Here is a 23,219-nt window from a genome sequence, read left to right as displayed (position 1 = left end):
TAATAAATTCCTGTAAGTAGAATTACTGGGTCATATGGTAAATATATAAGTTTATGAAAATTGCCAAATTGTTTTTTAAAAAATAGCTGTATCATCTTGCATTCCCATCAGCAATGTATGAAAGTTTTGGTAGCTCCGTACTCTCATCAACATTTTATGTTGTTAGTCTTTAATTTTAGCCATTCTAGTGGATGTATAGTGGTTTTAATTTGCATTTACCTGATGCTGATAATGTTGAACATCGTTTTCTACTTGTCATTTATATATCTTCCTTTGTGAAGTGTCAATTCAGATCTTTTGCCCATAATCATTCAATAAAATTAAGTAATCATTTTATCCTTGCTTGGAAAAGCTACAGTTTTTATTCAATCCAGTGTAGCTTAGTCTGCATCTACCATGGAACTGAATGTAGATGGAGAAAAGCACAAGCATCTTAAATGGTTTCATTTTAAATTCAAGTAGGCCCTTAATGCAGCCCAGCAATCATAATGCATTCACTCTTCTCCTTTTCTAGATGACTGTTTCATTCTTTCTCCAATTTCTTCAAATCTCTGTCGCTTAAACCATCATCTTTTGTTACTACTTTTTTGAGAAAATTGAAGCAAGTAGAAAAGAATTTTTATTGCAACCACTTCTTTCTGGTATCTGCCAATATACTGTGCCTTTCCTCCTGTTCATGTTATATGAACTGCTCCTGCCCTTATCTAAGCCCACCTCATCTGCTTGTATGCTATGTCTCATCCCCTTTTGCCTACTCTAGAAGATTAACCCAATCATTCTACCCTCTCTCTCCTATATTATTAGTTTTTCCTCTATCTACTAGATCATATCCAACATGCTGGTTTTTTCTGTCTTTAAAAATCTTTCTGGCTGGGCACAGTGGCTCATGCCCATAATCCCAACACTTTGGGAGGCCAAGGTGGGCGGATCACTTGAGGCCAGCAGTTCAAGACCAGCCTGGCCAACATGGTGAAACCCCATCTCTACTAAAAATACAAAAATTAGCCAGGCTTGGTGGCAGGCAGCTACTCAGGAGTCTGAGGCAGAGAGAATCGCTTGAACTGGGGAGGCAGAAGCTGCAGTGAGCCGAGATAGGGAGGTGGGAGGCTACAGTGAGCTAAGACCATGCCACTGCACTCCAGCCTGGGTGACAGAGCGAGACTCCATCTCAAAAAAAAAAAAAAATTTCTTGGACTCTCTTCTTTACCTTTTCCCCAATCCCGCCATCAAGCTACTGCCTCATTCCTTTTATGTCCTTTATAGAAAAACTCCTTGAAAGAGTTGAAGATATCAACCATCTCCAATGTCTCCAATTCCTCTTTTCATTCTCTCTTAGGCCATTCTAATCAGGCTTTCATTCCCAGTGTTCTATCAGACCTGTTCTTCTCAAAACTTTCAATGTCCTCCACATTGCTAAATCCAATGGTCAGTTCTCAGTCCTCATCTTATTTGACCTATCAGAAGCTTTTAACACCTTTGATCTTTCCTTTCTTTTGAAAATATTTTCTTCACTTGAGTTCCAGGATGCTTTTTCCACACACAGTCTTCTCCATATCAGTCAGTGACAACTCCATCCTTCCAGTTAGTCAAGCTAAAAATCTTGGAACTATTCTTTACTCCCCTCTTTTCCTTGCAGCCCACATCTAGTTTGTCAGTGCATCCTGTTGCCTCAATCTTCAAATTGTATCCTGCATTTAAGTCTAAACATTTTTTTTTTGTTTTTGAGACAAGGTCTTGCTCTGTTGCAGGCTGGGGTGCAGTGGCACCATCATAGCTCACTGTAATCTGGAACTCCTGGGCTCAAGAGATCTTCCTGCCTCAGCCTCCCAAGTAGCTAGGACTACAGGCATGTGCCACCATGCCTGGCTAATTTTTAAAACTTTTTGTAGAGACAAAGTCTCCCTGTGTTGCCCTGGCCAGGACTCCTGGCTTCAAGCGATCCCCCTGCCCTGGCTTCCCAAATCTCTGAGATTACAAGCACTTTAACTGTATAATAAATTGGTATCTTTATAGATCATTTCCATTTATTTTTTGTGAGTTATTACATTTTTGAAAATATAGTAGACTTTTAGAACCCACAAATGCTTTTCCTTATCATATCAGGAAATGCTGTGTCTAATCTACAACAGTCAGATTTTTAACAGGCTCAAATAAAAATGGCCTGTTTCTAACAACCAAACAACAACACAGCAACAACATAAACATACACTCAGACATCCACTTCATACCATCATACACTCAGACATCCACTTCATACCACCTCAGCAACAGCAACAACACACATACATACACATCTACTTCTCATTACGTTTAATGCTGCCTTCCTGATTCAAGCCACCATAATCTCTGCTTGCATTATTATAATAACCTGTCAATTAGTCTTCTTACATTCACCCTGCAGACCATTCTCAGCATAACAGCCAGAGTGATCCTCTTAAAAAATAAATCAGATCATGTTATACCTCTTTTCAAAACCTGTGATTTGCTCCTTTTCTCTTACAGTGAAAGAAAGCCAGTGTTTTTACAGTGGCCTACAAAGATTGACATGGTCTTTCCACCACCCCCTTACCTTTTTGACCCTTATCTTGTACTACTCTGATATTCCAACCATATTGGCCTGCTTACTGTTCCTCAAACAAAAGTAGGCATTCTCTTGTCTCAGGTCTTTAGTGCGTGCTATTCACTGTGTTTGATTACCACAGTCTTCATGACTGATTTCTTTCAAGTCTTTGCTCAAATATCACCTTTCAGTGAGTCTTCCCTAACAATCCAATTTAAATTGCAAACACTCCATGCACTCCTAGTCTCGTTTGTGCTACTTATAAACAAAAGCCAAAACCATAGCACTCACTACATTCTAACATACTTGTATAATTTACATACTTATTTTAGTTATTTGACTACCTCCTCCCACAAGAATATAAACTTCACAAAGGCAAGATATTTATCCATTTTGTTCACTGGTATACCTCTAGTACCTAAAACAGTTCCTAGCACATTTTAAGAACTCAAATATTTGTTCAATGAATGAATGAAAGAAATTTAGTTAAAAACGGGAACAAAACAGGAATGGAACAAAATCACATTGGGGATAAACAAGGCCAAACTTGCCGTGAATGTCATCTCGCATTTGTTCTATTCTTTTTGATGAACGTTGTCTTTTGTGTGATATATAGATGAGTCTGGCAGGTTTTGGGAGGCCAGCAACAGGAGAACTTTTCTACCTAATTTCCTGTAGGCCTACATGCCTGGGACTTAAAAGCGGGTTATTGTGAGCCTAAGGCCTGAAAACATGCACACTCTCTTTTTTCTTTCTAACCAAACTCCTGCTTTTTAAAAAATGATATTTCTAGGAGTGAGGCTGTGCTGTGTGTTTAATCTTGGATTGCCAAGCCAGTGAGGTGGGGAAAGGTTGGAACTTGTCTCAATTCTAAAGAGTAGAGTTGGATTTTGTAAACATGGGTGTATTTCATAATTGAAAATGTTTTCTTGAAGTAATATATGTGTATACAAAAAAATACACATATCATAAGTATATAGCTTGCTGAATTTTCACAAACTGGATGTGTCAATGTAATTGGCACCCATAGCAAAAAGCAGAACCCAGCTAACATCTCAGATGCTCCTCTGTGCCCTTTCCAGTTACTAGCTACTACCCAGGGTGACCTCTATTCTGACTTCTCATGCCTTGGAAGTGTTTTGCCTAATTTTGTTCTCAATATAAATTAAATCATATAGTATAAACATGCTTGTATCTCTTTTTTTACTCAAAATTTTGTGAGATTTATCCACATTGTTATATATGGTCAGAGTTTGTTCATTTTCAATGCTATATAAAATTTCACTGTATGAATATACTACAGTTTAACCATTCTACTATTGATGGACATTTAGATGGTTTCCAGTTTGGGAGTTATTATGAATAGTGCGACTATAAACATTCTGTTAATGCATTGTGGTGTACGTATGCGTGAATTTCTTAGGACATTTTTGTGTTTTTTTAATCCACAGTCAGTGAACCCTAAGTGTTCCTCAGCATTGCAGTCAGTAGGTTTACCATGTATACGTTACACAGATGAGAGCTTTAGTTGCAGGCATTACCAAATCCTTCCCTCCTTAGTGTTATCACTGGACTTTGTCTATACTTGGGATTCTTAATATGTTGTATTTTGGTTAAGTATGACTATTCATGTTTTTTATTAGATTGTGAGTGCTTTTTAGTACTTTGTTTCACTTGCTTGTGTATCCCGACTCCTGACAAGGTACCTGAAATACAGTAAGCTAGTTGAGTGAATGGTGATAGCTGTCACCATTGCCAGTGATTAACAAAGCAAGTTCCCTTAGTTATGTGAATCACTTAGCCTAGAGTAAAATCCATGCTTTAGTTTGATATCTCAGTGTCAAACGATTAGGAATGGGAAGTCATTTCTCTCTGAGAGAAGCCTAGAACTGTGGGCTCAGAACTGAACATGCTGTGTGGCTAAAGGGAATGGCTATGGCTTTACAAGCCTCTTGGAGATTTAAAGTGTTAACAGCAGTGATTCCAAGGAATAGTGTGGGGGCCAGATATAAATAGCAGAACACAAGTAGCGTAATGTACCACTGCCAAGCTACTGCTGGGGGTGTTTATAAAAAGAAAAGCATTCCCGTCTCAGCTCTCACTGTCAACAACATCCCATCCTGAAGACTCGCTTACCACAACTGAGAGTGGGGAGTCAGTTTGAGGCCTAGCATCATTTAAACTTCCTCCAAAGGCACAAAAGCCAGGTAAACCTTTTGACTTATTTACACTCAGACTAAAGAAATGAACAATTTTTAGGAAAATCCTAATCCAAAGCTTGCTTAAAACATATTGCCTTGTGACAGATATCTATTATCTTATATTCAAATCTTTTTTGGAAAGAGAAGTTTAACACAAAGTAGCATGTTGGTACTATATTTTAGTATTTTTAGTAAAAACAAAACAAAACTGCTTCTGAAGAAATATGGGAAATTGAGGCCAAAATGATCTGTACAAGGGAAGACTATCTCCCTTCCCCTGTGCTGTTCATTCTCATTTTTAGAATCCAGAATATGGTGATTGGTAGGATAAAATAGAAGCTTCATTTGAGTTACAGTATCATAAATACTGGGATGAATATTAGGCATTCAGCCAATAGTTGTATAATCTTAGAATTGCTGCCTACCCAGTTCCTTCTTATTCTTGTTCCCGCCTTCAGAAAGTTATGCAACACCCTTATTTTACCCTCAGGCTTCTCTTGATTGTGAGTATTTGTGGGAAGGGGGCCATCTCTGGCAATCCACTGCTTTGTACCACTACTGGCCTCATCATCTCCTCCGTCCCACTCAAAAGGGCATGACTTAATGTGCAAAGAAGATAGAAGAATGGATAATGTGCATGGACATATTCCTGGGGAGTTCTTAGAAACTGGGAGCTAGGGGACCAATTTGAGACTGCTGTTTTTTAGTCTGATTGTGTTATTTCCTGTGCATGCTGAGGGGAGATTTAGTGATGGGAAGAAAATTTGACTCCCAGTGACTGTGGTGGGAGAGATGACATGTCTGGAGGAGTATGGAAATGGACAGATTTAATCTTGAGCAAATCACTGAAATTCTAAGAAGTTTTTGTTTCCTCGTCTGTAGAATGAGAGCGTTAGACCACTAGATAAAGCCTAATTGCTTTTGTAGCACGTTAGGAATTTATTGATAATCACTTCCTGACCATCATGTTATCCACTCGCATTCTAAACGAAAAAATACACAGTGTCTTCCTATTCTACTCTTCTATATCTCTTTTTTGAGTCTACTGAATTGAAATTTCTTTATTTTAATTTAGAAGAGAAAAATGAAGACAGGACATTTTGAAATAGTCACCATGCTGCTGGCAACCATGATTCTAGTGGACATTTTCCAGGTAATGTTGGGAATGGGAAGCATGTGGTCATTGGAATGGAAATTCTTGATATAAGATTACCTGAGGCATCTGTGGGGCTTGAGGGTGGAAATGAAAGTAGGTAGGATAGATAAATTAATTTATTATAAGTAACTCTTTTCATTTTAAATATGTGACACATTAACTGTAAAAAGTTGAAAAAATTAAAATTAAGCAAAAAGGGGAAAGTAAAGATTATTCATAATCCCTCCACTCAGAGGGAATGATTCCCAATCTGTTGGTGTATATAGGCTTCTTGGCCTTTTTCTATGTGAATACTGTTTTTAATTTAAAAAAATGGGTTCACACTGTACATAGTATTTTTTCTTTGCATTTTAAGTTCCTACTGTGCTGCATGTCTCACATGTCATCAGATATTATGAAAATATGTTTTTCTCCAAATAAGATAATGCTGCATTGTTTGATTACATGTTTTTTAATTAATGACCATTTTCTCACATTTTTTTCTGGCAGAACTTTTATGATTTTATTTACAATTGACTCTTTAAGCATGTGAACATATTTTTATGTAAAATATAGTATTTCACTTGTTTTTTTTCCCCACGTTGTTAGCTGCCACATTACTTCTGTATTTGTGCACCATTTTAGACGCCTTTAAAAAAATATCTTAAATTCTTAAACTGTTATCCTTTTTTGAATTTAATATTCTAATCCGTTTTCTATAGAATCATTGTGTATCCTGTTGCCTGTGTCACAGTATGTTTTTTATTGAAATATAATTTACATACCATAAAAATTCACCGTTCTTAGCTGTATACTTCAGTGGTTTTAGTGTGTTCATTATGTTCTGCAACCATCACCACTATCTGATTGCAAAACATTTCCATCAACCCAAAAGGAAACCCTGTACTTATTAGCAGTCAGCCCCAATTTTCTCCATCCCCCATTCCCTGGCAACCACTATCTACTTTCTGTGTCTGTGGTTTTGTCTGTTCTGGATATTTCACCTGAATGGAATCATACAATATGTGACCTTTTGTGTCTGGCTTCTTTCACTTAGCGTAATGTTCTCAGGAGTCCTATCAGTACTTCATTCTTTCTTATAGCTGAGTAATATTCTGTCTTATGGCTGTACCCCATCTTGTTTATCCATTTATCAGCTGATGGACATTTGGGTTGTTTCTACTTTATGGCTATTACGAATAGTATTGTTTTGAACATTTATGTACAAGTTTTTGTGTGAACATGTGTTTTATTTTTCTTTTTAAAACTTTTTCTAATCATGTAATCTTGACATAGTGAGATAAGACAAACACTATTTGGTTATTTGGTAGCATTACAGAGTAAAGTTTACTTATATATAGGAAATGTATGTGTAAAAATGAATTTGGGGGTTATGATTTATGATTCATGATAACAAAATTACCTATTGTTGTGAACATGTTTCACTTCTCTTGGGTATACACCTAGTAGTGGAATTGCTGGGTCGTATGGTAATTTTATGTTAACTTTTTTAGGAACTGCCAAACTTTTTCACACTAGCTACATGGTATTACAATCCCACCAGCAATATATTAGGGTTCTAATATGTCTGCATCCTTGTGTTACATGTTACTTGGTTTTCATCATTTATAGCCATCGTAGAGGATATGAAGTGGTATTTCATTGTGGTTTTGATTTGGTTTTCAATATACTCTTGCAGCATAATTTAAGTGTATTTGTTTTGTAATTGTTTCATGATTTGTTTAGCCAATTTATTTCCTTGACATTTAGGTCATTTCCATGTTTTTGTAAGAAATTTTTGGTAATTGAATTTCATCAGTATGACCTTTTTTCTCAATGGTTATATAAGAGAAATTTAATCAGCTTGTTCGCCTAGCCTTTTGTACCTGTTTTTTAGTATCTGTTGTCCCTGAATAGTGGTGGCATTTATGAACTTTGCCACTGCTAAAGGCATGCATCATACAAAATATACAATCAGCTGTGGTGTCTGGCCAGAAAGACTTGATGTCTAAAATTAGACATTTGGAGACTTGTTAGAGGCATAGGGAAAAGACAGGAACATAGATCAACTCCGACATAATGTAAGGAATGTGGGAGGTGTTTTCAGAGTCTGGTGTCTTATACGGTGTTGAAGTCTTGAAAATAAATCAGACATTGGCACCCAAGGTGCACTGTGGTACATTCTGTGCTGTGGAGGAAAGTGCATTTCTTGGCTATGAGATGGCAGTGATTTGATCTCTTGAAGCTCAAGTTCACATGTCAGGAAACTGACCTACAAACCCAGGACTACAGGGGTCTCAGTGACTTCCATGGCAGAATTCTCTGTGGCTAGTAATCAGGACAGTTTCTGAAGCTGGCACAGTTCCCTCTTTTGTAAAATGGTGTTAATGATTTTCTATTCAACCTTTTATAATGGTTGTTCTGAAGACAGAATTATACTCTTCAAGTGCTACATAAATGTCCGTGGTCTTCGTCATTGGAAACATTCTCATTCTTTAGAGGCAACAGAACAGTTTGGTTAAGAGGACAAGACTCTGGAATTAGACTGCCTGAGTTCAAATTCCAATTCCATGTAAGTCTCAATCTCTTAGTTTCCTCATCTTTGTTAAAAAAAAAAAAAAGGAGGGGGGCTAATAGTAGTACCTACCTCACAAGGTTGCCGAACACTTAGTGCCTGGCACATAAAAAGAACTCTGGTGATGTTTGTTAAGCTTAGTGATAGAGTGGCTACAGAGTGTGTCTGAGAAGGAAATATGTAGGAAAAGTTCACAAATGAATGGATGGTTTTAAATAAGAACCAGGTCGTTGTGGTTGCAGGATTGTAAGTTTTGTCTGAGACATGTTACGTTTGAAGGGTCTTTGAACATTCAAGTGGAGGTGTTAAGTAGGCAAATAAATTTGATATATAGGACTGGCACTTACAGGATAGATCTGATATATTTAGATCGTAATTGAAACTGTAAGCATGTATATAACTGCCTGGGGAGCGTAGAGTTGAGAGTTAGAAAATACGTAGCCTTGAGAAACTCCAGCATTTAGTGGCTAACTGGAATATGTTGGGTCTGCAAAAGAGTCTAAGAAGAAATGCCCCCTTAAGTGAGAGCTGTTTGGGTGGAGAAATGGGTGGGAAGCCATAATGGTGAGGGTTGAGCTATAAGTGGGAAATGAAGTGGAGATGGTAAGGATAGACATCTCTTTCAAGATGTTTGTTCGTGAGGGAGAGAAGAGAGACGGGAAAGGAGATACCTAGAGCAGGATATGGAAGCAAGTTTTGTTTTGCTTTTACAAGTTAATGTATCTGTCTCTCTCTGTCTCTTTCTCTCTCTGTCTCTCTCTCTCTCTCTGTCTTACAGAGACAGAGAGAGAGAGAGAGTTTTTAAGAATCATTCACATAGAATCTGTAACTTTTTTTTTGAATCTGTAACTTTAACAGCTTCTGGCTAAATGTGTCTATAAAGTCTCCAACTGAGGTCCCTGAGGAGACTTATGCAACTATGCACCATACAAGTATAGAATAATGGAAGAGACATTATCCTTTTATTTGCAGAAACCCATAAATGGTATTCCTCGGGAGATTTGATCATCTTATTTTTTGATCCATAAGCCAGAGTACAGGGTTCTAATTTAGTTCACTTGAATATTTTGCCAGGTTCTGTGCTAGGTGCATAGGATTCAAAGATAAAAACGATACAGATCCCACCCTTAAGGAACTAACAGTATAATACACATGTTCTTAACATGAAATAATACAAAATAACCACATCACACTGGAGAAAGACCTTATGAAAAAAATAATAACCACAGTATGTTAAAGACTTGACATGTGCCAGGCATGGGACAAAGGGCTTTGCATATATTCATTGTGTAATTTAATTCTCACAGCCATCCCGCAGTTCAAATATTATTTCCTCCACTTTATCTTCATTTTTTAATTTATTTTTTATTTTTTGAGACGGAGTTTTGCTTTTCACCCAGGCTGGAGTGCAGTGGTACAATCTCCGCTCACTGCAGCCTCCTCCTTCCGGTTTCAAGCGATTCTCCTGCCTCAGCTTCCTGAGTAGCTGGGATTACAGGTGCCTGCCACTAAGCTCAGCTAATTTTTGTATTTTTAGTAGAGATGAGGTTTCATCATGTTGGCCAGGCTGGTCTTGAACTCCTGACCTCATGATCTGCCCACTTGGCCTCCCAGAGTGCTGGGATTACAGACATGAGCCACCGCGTCTGATGTTTTATCTTCATTTTTTAAAATGGAAAACCTGAGGATTAGAGATGTCAAGTAACTTTCCCATACCTAATTAGTAACAAATGGGATTTGAACTCAGATCTGCCTGGTTTCCAAGTAGTGTTGATTACATGACACCACCCTGCTTCCTATGGTATGTGAACATATGTATATGTATAATTTAGTTGTATGTGGCATTATGCTTCTTCAGTTGTATGTGACTGAAATACAATTCAAACTAGCTGAAGCAAACAGGGAATTTATTGATTCTTAGAATTGGAGAACACAGTCTTCAGGTACAGTTAGACTCAGCGTCTAAAGTATGTTTTCAGGGCCTTAGCTCTACTTCTCAGCTCAGCAAGCCTTATTTGTTGCTTTATTTTCAGACAGAATTCTCCATGGAACTAAAAGAATAACTGTTGGAAGCCCTAGGTCAATATCATCCTTAGAGCTTATAGCTTTAAAGGAAGAAAGATTCATTTTTTTCCTCTGGGAGCTCTGATTGCTAGACTTAGATCACCTGCTTATCCAGGAAGTGCCAGATCATTTCTACCCAAGCCATATGGACAAGGGAAGGGGCAACCCCAAAGGAAAAGGAGTAATGTTTGTCATTGTGTGTTATGGATCATGAATAATATTTGCATATGATACTTCAAATTCCCAACAGCCTTGACGGGTCGAAGAAATCTAGCTAAAAATATTGTTCAAAACTGGGACTGCTACCCATTTCTTTAGCTTCACATTCATTGTTCTTTGCTCTGTACCATAATATCCAGATAAATGAGCTACAGGCACAATCTCACCCATACCTGTCACCCTGTCACCCACTGACATTTACTCTTTCACACAAATACGTCACAGCTGAGAAAAGTTATCAGTAGCAGTGGAATATACTTCCTGCATAAAAATCCTACCCAAAGTTGGTTATAAGTAAGGAGAGAATTTTGGCAAGGGATGAGAAGATGGGGGTAATAATGTGAGAGAAAACGATACTCACTAAATTTCTTATTTCAAGAGTATTACTTTCTTTTTCCTTTGAAGGTGAAGGCTGAAGTGTTAGACATGGCAGATAATGCATTTGATGATGAATACCTGAAATGTACTGACAGGATGGAAATTAAATACGTTCCCCAACTGCTAAAGGAGGAAAAAGCAAGCCACCAGCAATTAGATACTGTGTGGGAAAATGCAAAAGCCAAATGGGCAGCCCGAAAGACTCAAATCTTTCTCCCTGTGAATTTTAAGGATAACCATGGAATAGCCCTGATGGCATATATTTCCGAAGCTCAAGAGCAAACTCCCTTTTACCATCTGTTCAGTGAAGCTGTGAAGATGGCTGGGCAATCTCGAGAAGATTATATCTATGGCTTCCAGTTCAAAGCTTTCCACTTTTACCTGACAAGAGCCCTGCAGTTGCTGAGAAGACCTTGTGAGGCCAGTTCCAAAAATGTGGTATATAGAACAAGCCAGGGCACTTCATTTACATTTGGAGGGCTAAACCAAGCCAGGTTTGGCCATTTTACCTTGGCATATTCAGTCAAACCTCAGGCTGCTGATGACCAGCTCACTGTGTTATCCATCTACACATGCCTTGGAGTTGACATTGAAAAATTTCTTGATAAAGAAAGTGAAAGAATTACTTTAATACCTCTGAATGAGGTTTTTCAAGTGTCTCAGGAAGGGGCTGGCAATAACCTTATCCTTCAAAGCACAAACAAGACCTGCAGCCATTATGAATGTGCATTTCTAGGTGGTAAGTGTCTGCTCTGTCTGTGCTTGTCTGGGAGGAAAGGAGTGGGATTCTTAGGCTTAGGGGAAAGGTCAGTGAAGGAGAGTGAGAGGTGTTTGAAAGGTGAAATGACGTTTGGCAGTTTTCTGTCTAGCTTATTTCATACTGTCTCTTTAACCATAATTTTATGAAAATTATACATTTACAGTATTATTTAAAAATTTTTAAAATAGCACTATAAGGCAGTGGTTCTTAACCAAAGGCAGTTTTGCCCTGCAGGGTCATTTGGCAATGGTCAGAAACATTTTTGGTTGTCACAATTGGGGAAAAGGGGGATTGCTACTGACATCTAATGGGTAGAGGCCAGAAACACTGATAAACAATGCATAGGACAGCCCCACACAACAAAAAATTATATGGCCCAAAATGTTGGTAGTGCTAATGTTGAGAGACCCTACTATAAGGCTTACAATAAATAAATAGCGCAGCCTTGGGGCAGACCCCCATCTCTACAAAAAAAAAATTAGTTAATTAAAAATTAGCCAGGCATGGTAGCACATGCCTGTGGTCCCAGCTACATGGGAGGCTGAAGTGGGAGGATTGCTTGAGCCCAAGAGGTCGAGGCTGTAGTGAGCTGTGATCACACCACTGCACTCCAGCCTTGCAACAGAGCGAGACGGTGTCTCAAAAAAGAAGAAAAAGAAAAATAGCAGTCGCCAGCCCCACCTTTCTCAATTTCCACTCCTCAGTGGCATCCAGTTTTCATTCTTTTAGTTATTTCTTCAGGTGCTTACTGTCATGTTTCCAAGTAAATAACATGCTTCAACATGTTATTTCTTAGTTTTTAAATCTTTAGATATCATGTATTGACTTCCTGCTATAGAGAATGAATATTTAACCCTCATCTACCATGTATTAGCTAAGAATTTTTTATGCGTTCGGCTGTAAGTAACAGAAAACCTGACTGAGCTTTCATTTAATAAGTCTTAGAGGCAGACTGTTCAGAGTCAGCGCAGTGGCTCATCTATGTCATCAGTCACTCACGCCCTTTCTTTCTGTTCCACTATCCTTACCACGTTTTGTTTGTTGATTCATGTTTGCACTTGTGACTGTTGCACCTCTAGGCATCAATCCATGTCCAAGACAAAAAGAAAGGAAAGGAAATGACTGCCAAATCTACTTGTTCAATAAGGAAAGTAAAAGCTTTCCCGGAAACCCTTACTAAACACCTGATTACAGATGATTGACTTGAACAGTTTCTTGGTCACCCATAGCTACCAGAGAAGCTTGGGAAGGCCTTTCTCCAGCCAAGGGAATATAGTGTATGGAGGAGACGAAGGAAAAGGGAATTAGAAATGGCTGTTAGATCAGTAAACCAAAAGTTTTGAAAGCCAACACCCTCCTTCCCAGTGTACCTCTTTTCCCCCTTCCCATTCTCCCAGCATAGTAAAGACAGGAAATAGCTGAGTTAGAGTGGTTTTTCTGTGCTTAAATCCCGCTTTCACCCCAGGGTTATTGGATGATTTTTGTTTGTTTGTTTCCTTAGTTTTTTTATATTCAATCGGTAATTCACCCCCAAATCCTTTGACAGAAATATGAATTTCTTCTTTCCCCTGGATAATTCCCTCATCATACTGCTCTATGATATGCTCTTTAGGCCTGCTGACTGTCCTGAAATCTCTACTCATTACCATTCTGAGACATTGCTTCTTCCCTATGAGAGATCTCCTATTTCTTGGATTTGCAACTCTTTCTTGGATTACTCCTTTGTTTGGTGTGGTGGGGATGGGGGTTCTGCAAAAGTTTCTGAGAAATGGTCCATTAAGGAAAATTTTCTAAGTCTCTGCATCTCTGAGAGATCGACCTTTAAGCTTGATTAATAGTTTATATAGATTTGCATTTCTATTTTAGAAACTGTTTTTCCTTGAAATTTTGAAGATTTTCCTGCAGTGACTTGTAGGTTCTGTAGCTGTTGTTGAAAGGTATGAAGCCATTCTAATTACTAAAACTTTGATTGAGACTTTTTAAAAACAAAAATCTGGAAGGTTTTTAGGTTGTTTTCTTTAGTCCCAACATTCTGAAATTTTATGGTGTTGTGCCTTAGTATGTGTGAGCAAAGGGTTAATAAACCCTTTCTCCTGTCTTCTGTGAAAATGGCCTCCTGGTAATCTTCCAGCACTCTTTCTCTGTAATCTACGAAAGGTGGAATGACAGCTGTGTGACCTTACAACGTTGCCTGTGGTAAACATAACCCTTGATTGGTAAAGTGCATCTGAGCTGGGAGGTTTGTGAATGAACTATAAATACTTGAGGAGAAGCCATAGCTTTGGGCTTTCCTGAATGTAGTGTGACATACCCAGGTGTTCTTGTTGAGTCCTGGAAGGAGAGCAGTACTCTCGTAGCAATCCTGCATAGGTTCAAAATACATTGTATTTTATGTGTGGCATGAGGGTGCTAAGCTAGAGAGGCTCCTACACACCCACCTGTGTAATCTTGTTTCCTTGAACCTGAGCTGTAATTTGGAGGCAAAAGAACAGCCCTGGACTCCTGTGAAGACTTGCATTAAAGGAACATGTCTGATGCTGCTCTGCTGCTAGACAGTATGCTTTATTCACTGCCGTGTATTCTTCTGCAAAACTGAGTAAACTGGTGAGGGGCTGGCCTTTTTGGGTCTTGAAGGTGTGATTGCCTAACTGAACCAAAAACCATCGCTGCTAGGTCCAGTGGAGTAATGCGTGCAGTAGGCCTCAAAGTGGGATAGACTTTTAGACCTTGACTAAATGTAACCAAGGTACTATGAGATAAAAAAGGCTGAGTGGTAGGGAAGTGCTAATGAGACATTGATTTCTAGGTAGGGACAGATCCATTTATGATTGGATGGCAGAAGCTGTGTGGCTATTGGGGTGCCTAGGGTGAAGGTTTTAAGGAAGTCCTCACTTAGGGCTGTACCTGCACTTGTATATTACTGAGAGTGCCTCCTTAAATTTTCTCTAGGCACCTTATTTGCCTCACCCTAGTCCTGCAACTGAGTTGCACCTGAGAAGGACAATTCTAGAAGAAGCAGATGAAAGCTGAAATGAGTAAATTTGTGTTGAAAGGAAAAGTGCTTATCAAAAAGATAGGAAAAAAAGACAAAAGACAAGATGAGAAATGCTGGCTAGGGTTTGGAGAAAAGGGAACCCTAGAACACCATTGGTAGGAAGGCAGATTGGTGCAGCCATTATGGAAAACAGTATGGGGGTTTCTATCTTTAAATAGAAATTAAAAATAGAACTGCTGGTCAGGCACAGTGGCTCACGCCTGTGATCCCAGCACTTTGGGAGGCCGAGGCGGGCAGATCACCTGAGGTCAGCAGTTCGAAACCAGATTGGCCAACATGGTGAAACACCATCTCTACTAAAAATACAAAAATTAGCCAGGCGTGGTGCCACATGCCTGTAATCCCAGCTACTCAGGAGGCTGAGACAGGAGAATTGTTTGAAACCAGTAAGAGGAGGTTGCAGTGAGCCGAGACCGCACAACTGTACTCCAGCCTGGGCAACAAGAACCCTCCCACCCCCCCCCAAAAAAAATAGAACTACCATATGACCCAGTAATCCCTCTCTTGGGTATACACCCCAAAGAGTTGAAATCACCACCTCATAAAGATATCTTCACTCCCTTGTTCACTGCAGCATTATTCACAGTAACCAAGATATAGAAACAACCTAAATGTCCACCAACAGACAAAGGGATAAGGGAAATGTGGTATATATACAATAGGATATTATCCAGCCTTAAAAAAAGAGAGAGATTCTGCCATTTGCTACAACATGGATGGACCTGGAGGACATTATGCTAAGTGAAATAAGCCAGACACAGAAAGCTATTGCATCATCTCAGTTATATGTGGAATATATATGAGATCAAAAACAAGAGAGAGAATGAAACAGTAGTTACCACAGGTGTAGGGAGAGGAACTGAAGAGATGTAGATCAAAGGATAGAAAATAGCAGATAGGTAGGATGAATAGATCTAGAGATCTAATGTGTAACATGAGGACTAAAGTCAATAAAATTGTATTTTACTTAAATAAGTGGATTTTAGCTCTCTTGTTACACATACAAAAATATGTGAGATGATAGCTATGTTAATTTGCTTCACTATAGTAACAATTTTACTATCCATATGTATTTTGTGATATCATGTAAACCTTAAATATATACAATAAAATTCATCTTTTAAAAAAGGAAAAGTGCTCATTCTCACCAACCATACATTGGACCTGACCCGAAACCAAGCCAGCTGGGGCCAGTTTAGATGAGCTCATGGGAACGGATTGTTGGTATGCATGTCTTCTTTCCTGCTCCCCCTACATGACAGTAGCTTGAAATTGGCCATAGTTTCGAGTTATACTATAGACCCTCCCTCCCTACACCAATCTTGTGAAACTTTACCAGCATAGCACAGCCAAAATCCCGGCTGCAGCAGCTGGGCTGACAGAAATGATACAGCTTTTGGTGCTTTTGATGCCTTTGGCCAGATGCCATTTGTGGAACCATTAGTTATATCAAAGCCCTGGCTGCAGTGGCTACAAGCTAAATTTAGCACAGGGGTCTGGTTGATGGGCTGCGGTGGGCCATGGAGCTCACAGACTCCATGTTTGTGAGTGGGATTGTGAAAGAACCAAAGAGGTTCTATTGGATTCTGAAAGCGCCAGAGTTCAGACCCGCATGGAGAAATGCAGGTCATTGTGGAGGTGCACAGGTACCATGTATTTGAGGGAGCTCTGACAGTCAGCCATTGTACTTGAGTGTGTTGATTTAACCCTGGGTTGGAGTCCTCTGCCACCATCTAGAGATGGAAAGGCAGGATCAAAAACTCCCTGGAGTAACCTTTACAAGCAGGCAGTTTGAAATAGTGTGAAGAACAATGGCCAAGTGTTTTTTTTTGTTTTTTGTTTTTTGTTTTTTTTTTGAGACGGAGTCTCGCTCTGTCGCCCAGGCTGGAGTGCAGTGGCCGACAATGGCCAAGTGTTTTAAGAGCCCTAGCTAAGGAGGATATAGTCAGAATCTTGTTCCATTGTGACTGGATATAACTGAGACTTTGGATTAAAAAAAGACAATATTTCTAAAAGGGGTAAAAAAAAATTTTACTGCATTAAGTTTAGTGTGCTAAACACAGTCTGACAATAATGATTTAAACTTGCCTGTGATTTCCAAGATAAAAATATATTGTGAGTTTTTCAAAAACTAGTTAGCTGAAAACTTTGTTCATCAGGAAGTGGAGAGAATATCAACGTCTCTTTAGATAACATAGTTCCTGGTGGTCATAGGCATTAATCTTGGTATTAATCCAAGCCAATGTGAGTGAACTCTGAGAAAAGGAGTAACAGAAATCCTTCTTCTTCCTCAATAGAAAATTAGCCCAGGTTAACTGTCTTTTATGCTATTTTTCTAGAAAATGTGATAAAGTTGAAATGTTAGCTGTATAATCAAGCTACATCCATTATCATTAAAAATTACTCCACTGGGACTGGGTGCAGTGGTGTATGCCTGTAGACCCAACTACTGGGGAGGCTGAGGCAAGAGGATCCCTTGACCCCAGAATTCAAGTGCAGCCTTGGCAACATAGTGAGACACCCATCTCTTTAAAAATATTACTCCATTGGAAAATTATACCTCGATTGGGAGGACGGTGAATGAATTATAAATACCTCGTGAGAAGCCATGACTTTGGGACTCCCTCCACCCTGCAGTGCAAATATATCAGGTTTATAGGAAGAAAATTTATATACAGAGAAATAGTAGAGCACATATCATCCCCTGAACTCTCATTTTTTTTTTTTTTTTTTTTTTTACTGAACAGAGTAAGCAGAGATTATCTGGCATTTTGGTCCATGTTTCCATAGAGAGAGGCCAGTCTGTATAATGCTCTACATAATTTATAGAGTAAGAGGGCCAGGGAATATTGTTCCCTAGCTGGAAAGTAGCATTGATAGAAAGGAGGAGCCTCTAGACTCCAGTGGCTTGTAGTAGTATTTTGTAGAGTTTACTGAGACCTGTTGAGCCAGCTCTCTGCTAAGCCATCAAAAAGGGGGAAAGAAGGTGAGCCTACAGGACTATCCAGATTTATTTGTTATAAATTTACCCCCAGCCCTTGTGTGTTCTTTAAATGTTAAGTGTCTCCATTGGTTCTGATTGGCACCTTTCTGTAGCATTTCCTGGGAGTAGCAGAGTTTCTGTACTGTTGTCTGGGATTGTCTAGGATTGAGACATCAATAAGATCCATGTCCCTAGGCCTAATAGGAAGTGACATATCCAACACTATAAGAAATTCGTACTTCTAAACAGTGGCTGAAGTGTCCCTGAATGCTATAGCAATTCACCAGGCTGCCAAGGAATATTTTTAAATTTCACAACAGACACTGCCATACTTGATATTTGTCAGACACTGGGTGAACTACTAGCTTGAGGTGGAACTCAGTTTCAAAGTTACATGTTATATCATAGTACATTCTGTTTGATGACATCATAAATTTGCAAAGCTGGATCTTTAGCAATTGTTGTAATGAAACCAAGTATATGTGAAAATCAATGTGGTATTTATGAATACCACAAATCAATAAGTATTTATATCTTAACACCTTAGTAAACTTTTGAAAAATAGCACATACTTTTTAAAAGTACTATTATTTTAACAATAGTTACTTGCTAATGGGATGTGTTTGCTTTTTGGACGTTCACAGCTTCTCAGACCCTGGAATCAGATTATGTACTATCTCATTTCCTGTTCCACACTGATTTTCACATACACTAGCTTTTTGTGACAACAATTACTAAAAAGACCTAGCTTTGCAAATGATATGGTTTGGATCTGTGTCCCTACCCAAATCTCATGCTCAATTGTAATCTCCAGTGTTGGAGGTGGGGCCTGGAAGGAGGTGATTGGATCATGGGGGCAGTTTCTAATTATTTAGCACCATCCCCCTTGTGCTGTTCTCACGATAGAGTTCTCACAACATCTGGTTGTTTAAAATTGTGTAGCACCTTCCCCCTCTCCCTCTTCTTCTTGCTCTGGCTATGTAAGAGGAGCCTGCTTCCCCTTCACCTTCTGCCATGAGTCTAAGTTTCCTGAGGCCTCCCCTGCCATGCTTCCTGTACAGCCTGCTGAATCATAAGCCAGTCAAACCTCTTTTCTTTATAAATTACCCAGTCTCAGGTCTTTCTTTATAGCAGTGGGACAACAGACTAATACAGCAAACATATGTCATCGAACAGTGTGTAACATGATCGAATGTGTAACTTTAAAATTGAGTTCTACCTCAAGCTAGTAGTTCACACGGTGTCTGACAGATATCAAGCCTGGCTGTGTTTTTCTTGAAATTTAAAAATATTCTTTGGAGGCCGGGCGTGGTGGCTCACATCTGTAATCCCAGCACTTTGGGAGGCTGAGGCGGGAGGATCACGGGGTCAGGAGTTCTATACCAGCCTGGTCAATATGGTGGAACCCCATCTCTACTAAAAATACAAAAATTAGCCAGGCATGGTGGTGGGCACCTGTAGTCCCAACTACTTGGGAGGCTGAGGCAGGAGAATCGCTTGAACCTGGGAGGCAGAGGTTGCAGTGAGCTGAGATTGCACCATTGCACTCTAGCCTGGGAGACAAGAGCAAAACTCCATCTCAAATAAATAAATAAATAAATAAATAAATAAATAAATAAATAAATAAAAATATTCTTTGGTAGCCCTGTGAACACCTCAGCCACTGTTTAGAAAAACCACAGATCTAATTGCAGGTCAGCCACATGCTTGTGAAAGTGGATTCGGTTTTAGGAGCCAGGTTTGACCCTTTATTGGAGGTAAGATTTCCATATGACAGTGGAGCTTTTGAGAGTTTGTCCAACCTTATGGGAATTTAGTTCAGAGAGAACGTATTGCATTGTAAGATAACCGGTTTAGTGAATCATGACTTTTCTTTCGATAAGACAGTCTGTCTCAATTAGGACCAGTTAACAGGCTAGCAGTAGCAGCCCTGCGGAAAGAGGAAGTCCTTGTGACCTACAAATTCTGATATAGTCTTGTTGCCAGAGATTCTAATCAGCTGTGAGTATAGTCATTGACATTTGTAATTTCTTTGGATCTGAAAAAGATGGGAACTTGTGGGAGGGCTTTATTTACTCTTGTCCAGACTGCGTATAATGCTTCTAACTGTAGACTTCTCTGCTAACATGACAGCCATGTAATTCTCCAGTATTCAACAAGTCAGGGATGTGAAGGGCTTCTTTTGGTAGGGAACTAGAGACCAGATCCAAAACCTAGTCCTGTCCTGTTCATCTCATCCTCATAATTAAGAAAAAAAATTTAATAGCTTTACTGAGTTATAATTGGTATAACAAACTGCACATAAAGTAAAATTTAGTAACTTTTGATATATGTATATGCCAATGAAATCATCACTACAATCAAGACTATGAGCATTTTATATTTGTTGCTTGCAAAAGTTTCATGCTTCTTTGCAATTCCTTTCTCTTCCTTTTCCCTGTTTCCCAGTCCCCCCAGGCATCTACTAATGTACTTTCTGTCACTACAGATTAGTTGGCACTGTCTAGAGTTTCATCCAAATCTTGTCATACAGTATGTTCTCTTTTTTGCCTGGCTTCTTTCACTCGGCATAATTGTTTTGAGATTCATCTGTGTTGTTGCATGTATCAATAGTTTATTCATGCTGTTGTAGAATAGTGGACATAACACAGTTTACATGTCTATTCACCTGTTGATGAGTACGTGGGTTGTTCCCAGTCTTTGGCTATTACAAATAAAACTTCTATGAACATTTATGTACAAGTCTTTGTATGGACATATGCTTTCATTACACTTGAGTAAATGCCTAGGAATGCATTGGCTGGATTATATGATAGGTATATGTGTAACTTTGAAAGAAGCTGCCAAATGGTTTTCCAGAGTACCTGTACCTTTTTACATTCTCACCAGGAGTGCATAAGAGTTCTAGCTATACCACATTCTTGCCGACACTTCATAGATGTCTTTTTAACAGTTCTAAGCAGATATGTGGTAGCATTTTATTGTGGTTTTAATTTGCATGTTCTAATGAGTAATAATGTTGAGCATCCTTTCACATACTTATTTGCCATTTGTATATATTTACTGAAACATCTGTTCAAAGATTTTTGTCCATTTTTAACGAGATTGTTTTCTTATCTTTTGAAAATTGTTTATGTATTGTAGATATGAGGTTTTTGTTTGGTATGTGATTTGCAAATATTTTTTCCCAATTTGTAGCTTATCTTTTTTTTTTTTTTTTTTTTGAGACAGAGTCTCATTCTGTCACCCAGGCTGGAGTGCAGTGGTGTGATCTCAGCTCACTGCAACCTCTGCTTCCCGGGTTCTAGCAATTCTCCTGCCTCAGTCTCCCAAGTAGCTGGGACTACAGGCATGTGCCACCATGCCTGGCTAATTTTTTGTATTTTTAGTAGAGACAGGGTTTCACCACGTTGGCCAGGCTGGCCTTGAACTCCTGACCTGAAGTGATCCACCTGCGACAGCCTCCCAAAGTGCTGGGATAATAGGTGTGAGCCACTGCGCCTGGTGATTTATCTTTATGCCAGTATCATATATTGATCACTATAGCTATATAATAAACCTCAAAACCAGGTAGTGTTCATCGTATTCTTTTCTTGCAAAGTTGTTTTGGTGATTATATGTTCTTTATGCTTCCATATGAATTTTAGAATCACCTTGTCAATTTCTACAATTTCTTGATTAAGCTTGCCTTGCATTTGTAGATCAATATGAGAAGAGTTTAAAAATATATACTTTTCCAACTCATGAACACAACATAAAATCTCCATTTATTTAGGTCTTATTTTCTGTCAGCTGTATCCGAATAGTGTTCAGGTTGTAAGTCTTTTCCATCTTTTGTCAGATTTACCTTTAAGTGTTGTATGTATGAAAAGTCTTTATTTCACCTTCAGTTTTGAAAGCTGTTCTCACTGGGTATAGAATTCTAGATTGATCTTATTTTCTTTTCTTTGAGTAGTTTACAAATTTACTGCTTCCCTGTTGTTTTACTTAAATTGCTTCTGACAAAAAAATCTGCTGTGTTTCTCATTTCTGTTCCTCTTTATTTAGCCCCCCTTCTCCCCGCTGGCTGGTTTTAAGACTTTGTGTTTATCATACTTATTTGTTTTTTTGTTTTGTTTCTTTTGAGATGGAGTCTGGCTCTGTCGCCCGGGCTGGAGTGCAGTGGCCGGATCTCAGCTCACTGCAAGCTCCGCCTCCCAGGTTTACGCCATTCTCCTGCCTCAGCCTCCCAAGTAGCTGGGACTACAGCCGCCCGCCACCATGCCCGGCTAGTTTTTTGTATTTTTTAGTAGAGACGGGGTTTCACCCTGTTAGCCAGGATGGTCTTGATCTCCTGACCTCGTGATCCGCCCGTCTCGACCTCCCAAAGTGCTGGGATTACAGGCTTGAGCCACCGCGCCCAGCCTATCATACTTATTTGGACCAATTTGATTATGATGTTACTTAGTGTCGTTTTTTTCATGTATCTTGTGCTTGGAGTTCATTGAACTTTATGGATTTGTAGGTTCATAGTTTTCATCATATTTGGAAAGTTGTGAGTACTGTTTGTGCAAATGTTTTTTCACCCCTCTCTTCTTCCTTTAGGGGGTCTGTTTATGTGTATATTAAACTGCATGAGGTTGTCTCCAGCTCAGTGAAACTCTAATGGTTTTTGTTATTAGTATTTTTCTCTCTGTTTCATTTTTAGATGTTTTCTATTATTTTGTATATTTCAGTACTTCATTGCTGCTATAACAAATTACCACAAATTTAATGGTTTAAAACAGCACATCTAAATTTATTATCTTACAATTCTATATTTCAGAAGCCTGACATAAGTCTTGCTGAGCTGAAATTAAGGTGTTGGTAGGGCTGCATTCCTTCCTGGGGGCTTAGGCAAGAATCTGTTTTCTTTCTTTTTCCAGCTTCCAGAGGTTACCTGCATTCCTTGGTTTATGGCCTCCTTCATCCATTTTCAGTCAGAAACAGCATGTTGATGGCCAGGTGTGGCGGCTCATGCCTGTAATCTCAGCACTTTGGGAGGCTGAGGCAGGAGGATCACCTGAGGTCAGGAGTTCAAGACCAGCCTCGCCAACATGGTGAAACTCTGCCTCTACAAAAATAAAAAATAAAAAAATTATCCAGGCATAGTGGCATGCATCTGTGGTTCCAGCTGCCTGTGGTGGGCTGAGACGGGAGGATTGCATGAGCCCAAGAGTTTGATGTTGCAGTGAGTCATGACCGCACCACTGTGCACTCCACGCTAAGTGACAGAGGGAGACCCTGAGACCCCATCTCAAAAAAGAAAGA

The 23,219-nt window shown here is 39.1% G+C and overlaps 1 protein-coding gene across 3 annotated transcripts in view; it reads left to right on the top strand.

Moving 5' to 3' along the window:
- Positions 1-4,642: 4,642 nt before the first annotated feature.
- The window catches only part of ART3 (ADP-ribosyltransferase 3), a 45,152-nt gene continuing 26,575 nt past the window's right edge, over positions 4,643-23,219 (top strand). For all 3 annotated transcript variants that reach the window (XM_030915821.1, XM_030915816.1, XM_030915817.1), the window contains exons 1-3: positions 4,643-4,767; positions 5,837-5,914; positions 11,160-11,871. In XM_030915821.1, coding sequence (XP_030771681.1) covers positions 5,846-5,914; positions 11,160-11,871 — 781 coding nt within the window. In that variant the 5' untranslated portion in view covers positions 4,643-4,767; positions 5,837-5,845. The remainder of the gene's footprint in view (positions 4,768-5,836; positions 5,915-11,159; positions 11,872-23,219) is intronic.

This window comes from Rhinopithecus roxellana, chromosome 2 (genome assembly GCF_007565055.1).
Source record: "Rhinopithecus roxellana isolate Shanxi Qingling chromosome 2, ASM756505v1, whole genome shotgun sequence".
NCBI classification, from domain to species: Eukaryota; Metazoa; Chordata; class Mammalia; order Primates; family Cercopithecidae; genus Rhinopithecus; species Rhinopithecus roxellana.
Note: the sequence above shows the minus strand (reverse complement) of the source record. Positions and strands in the feature narration are given on the sequence as shown.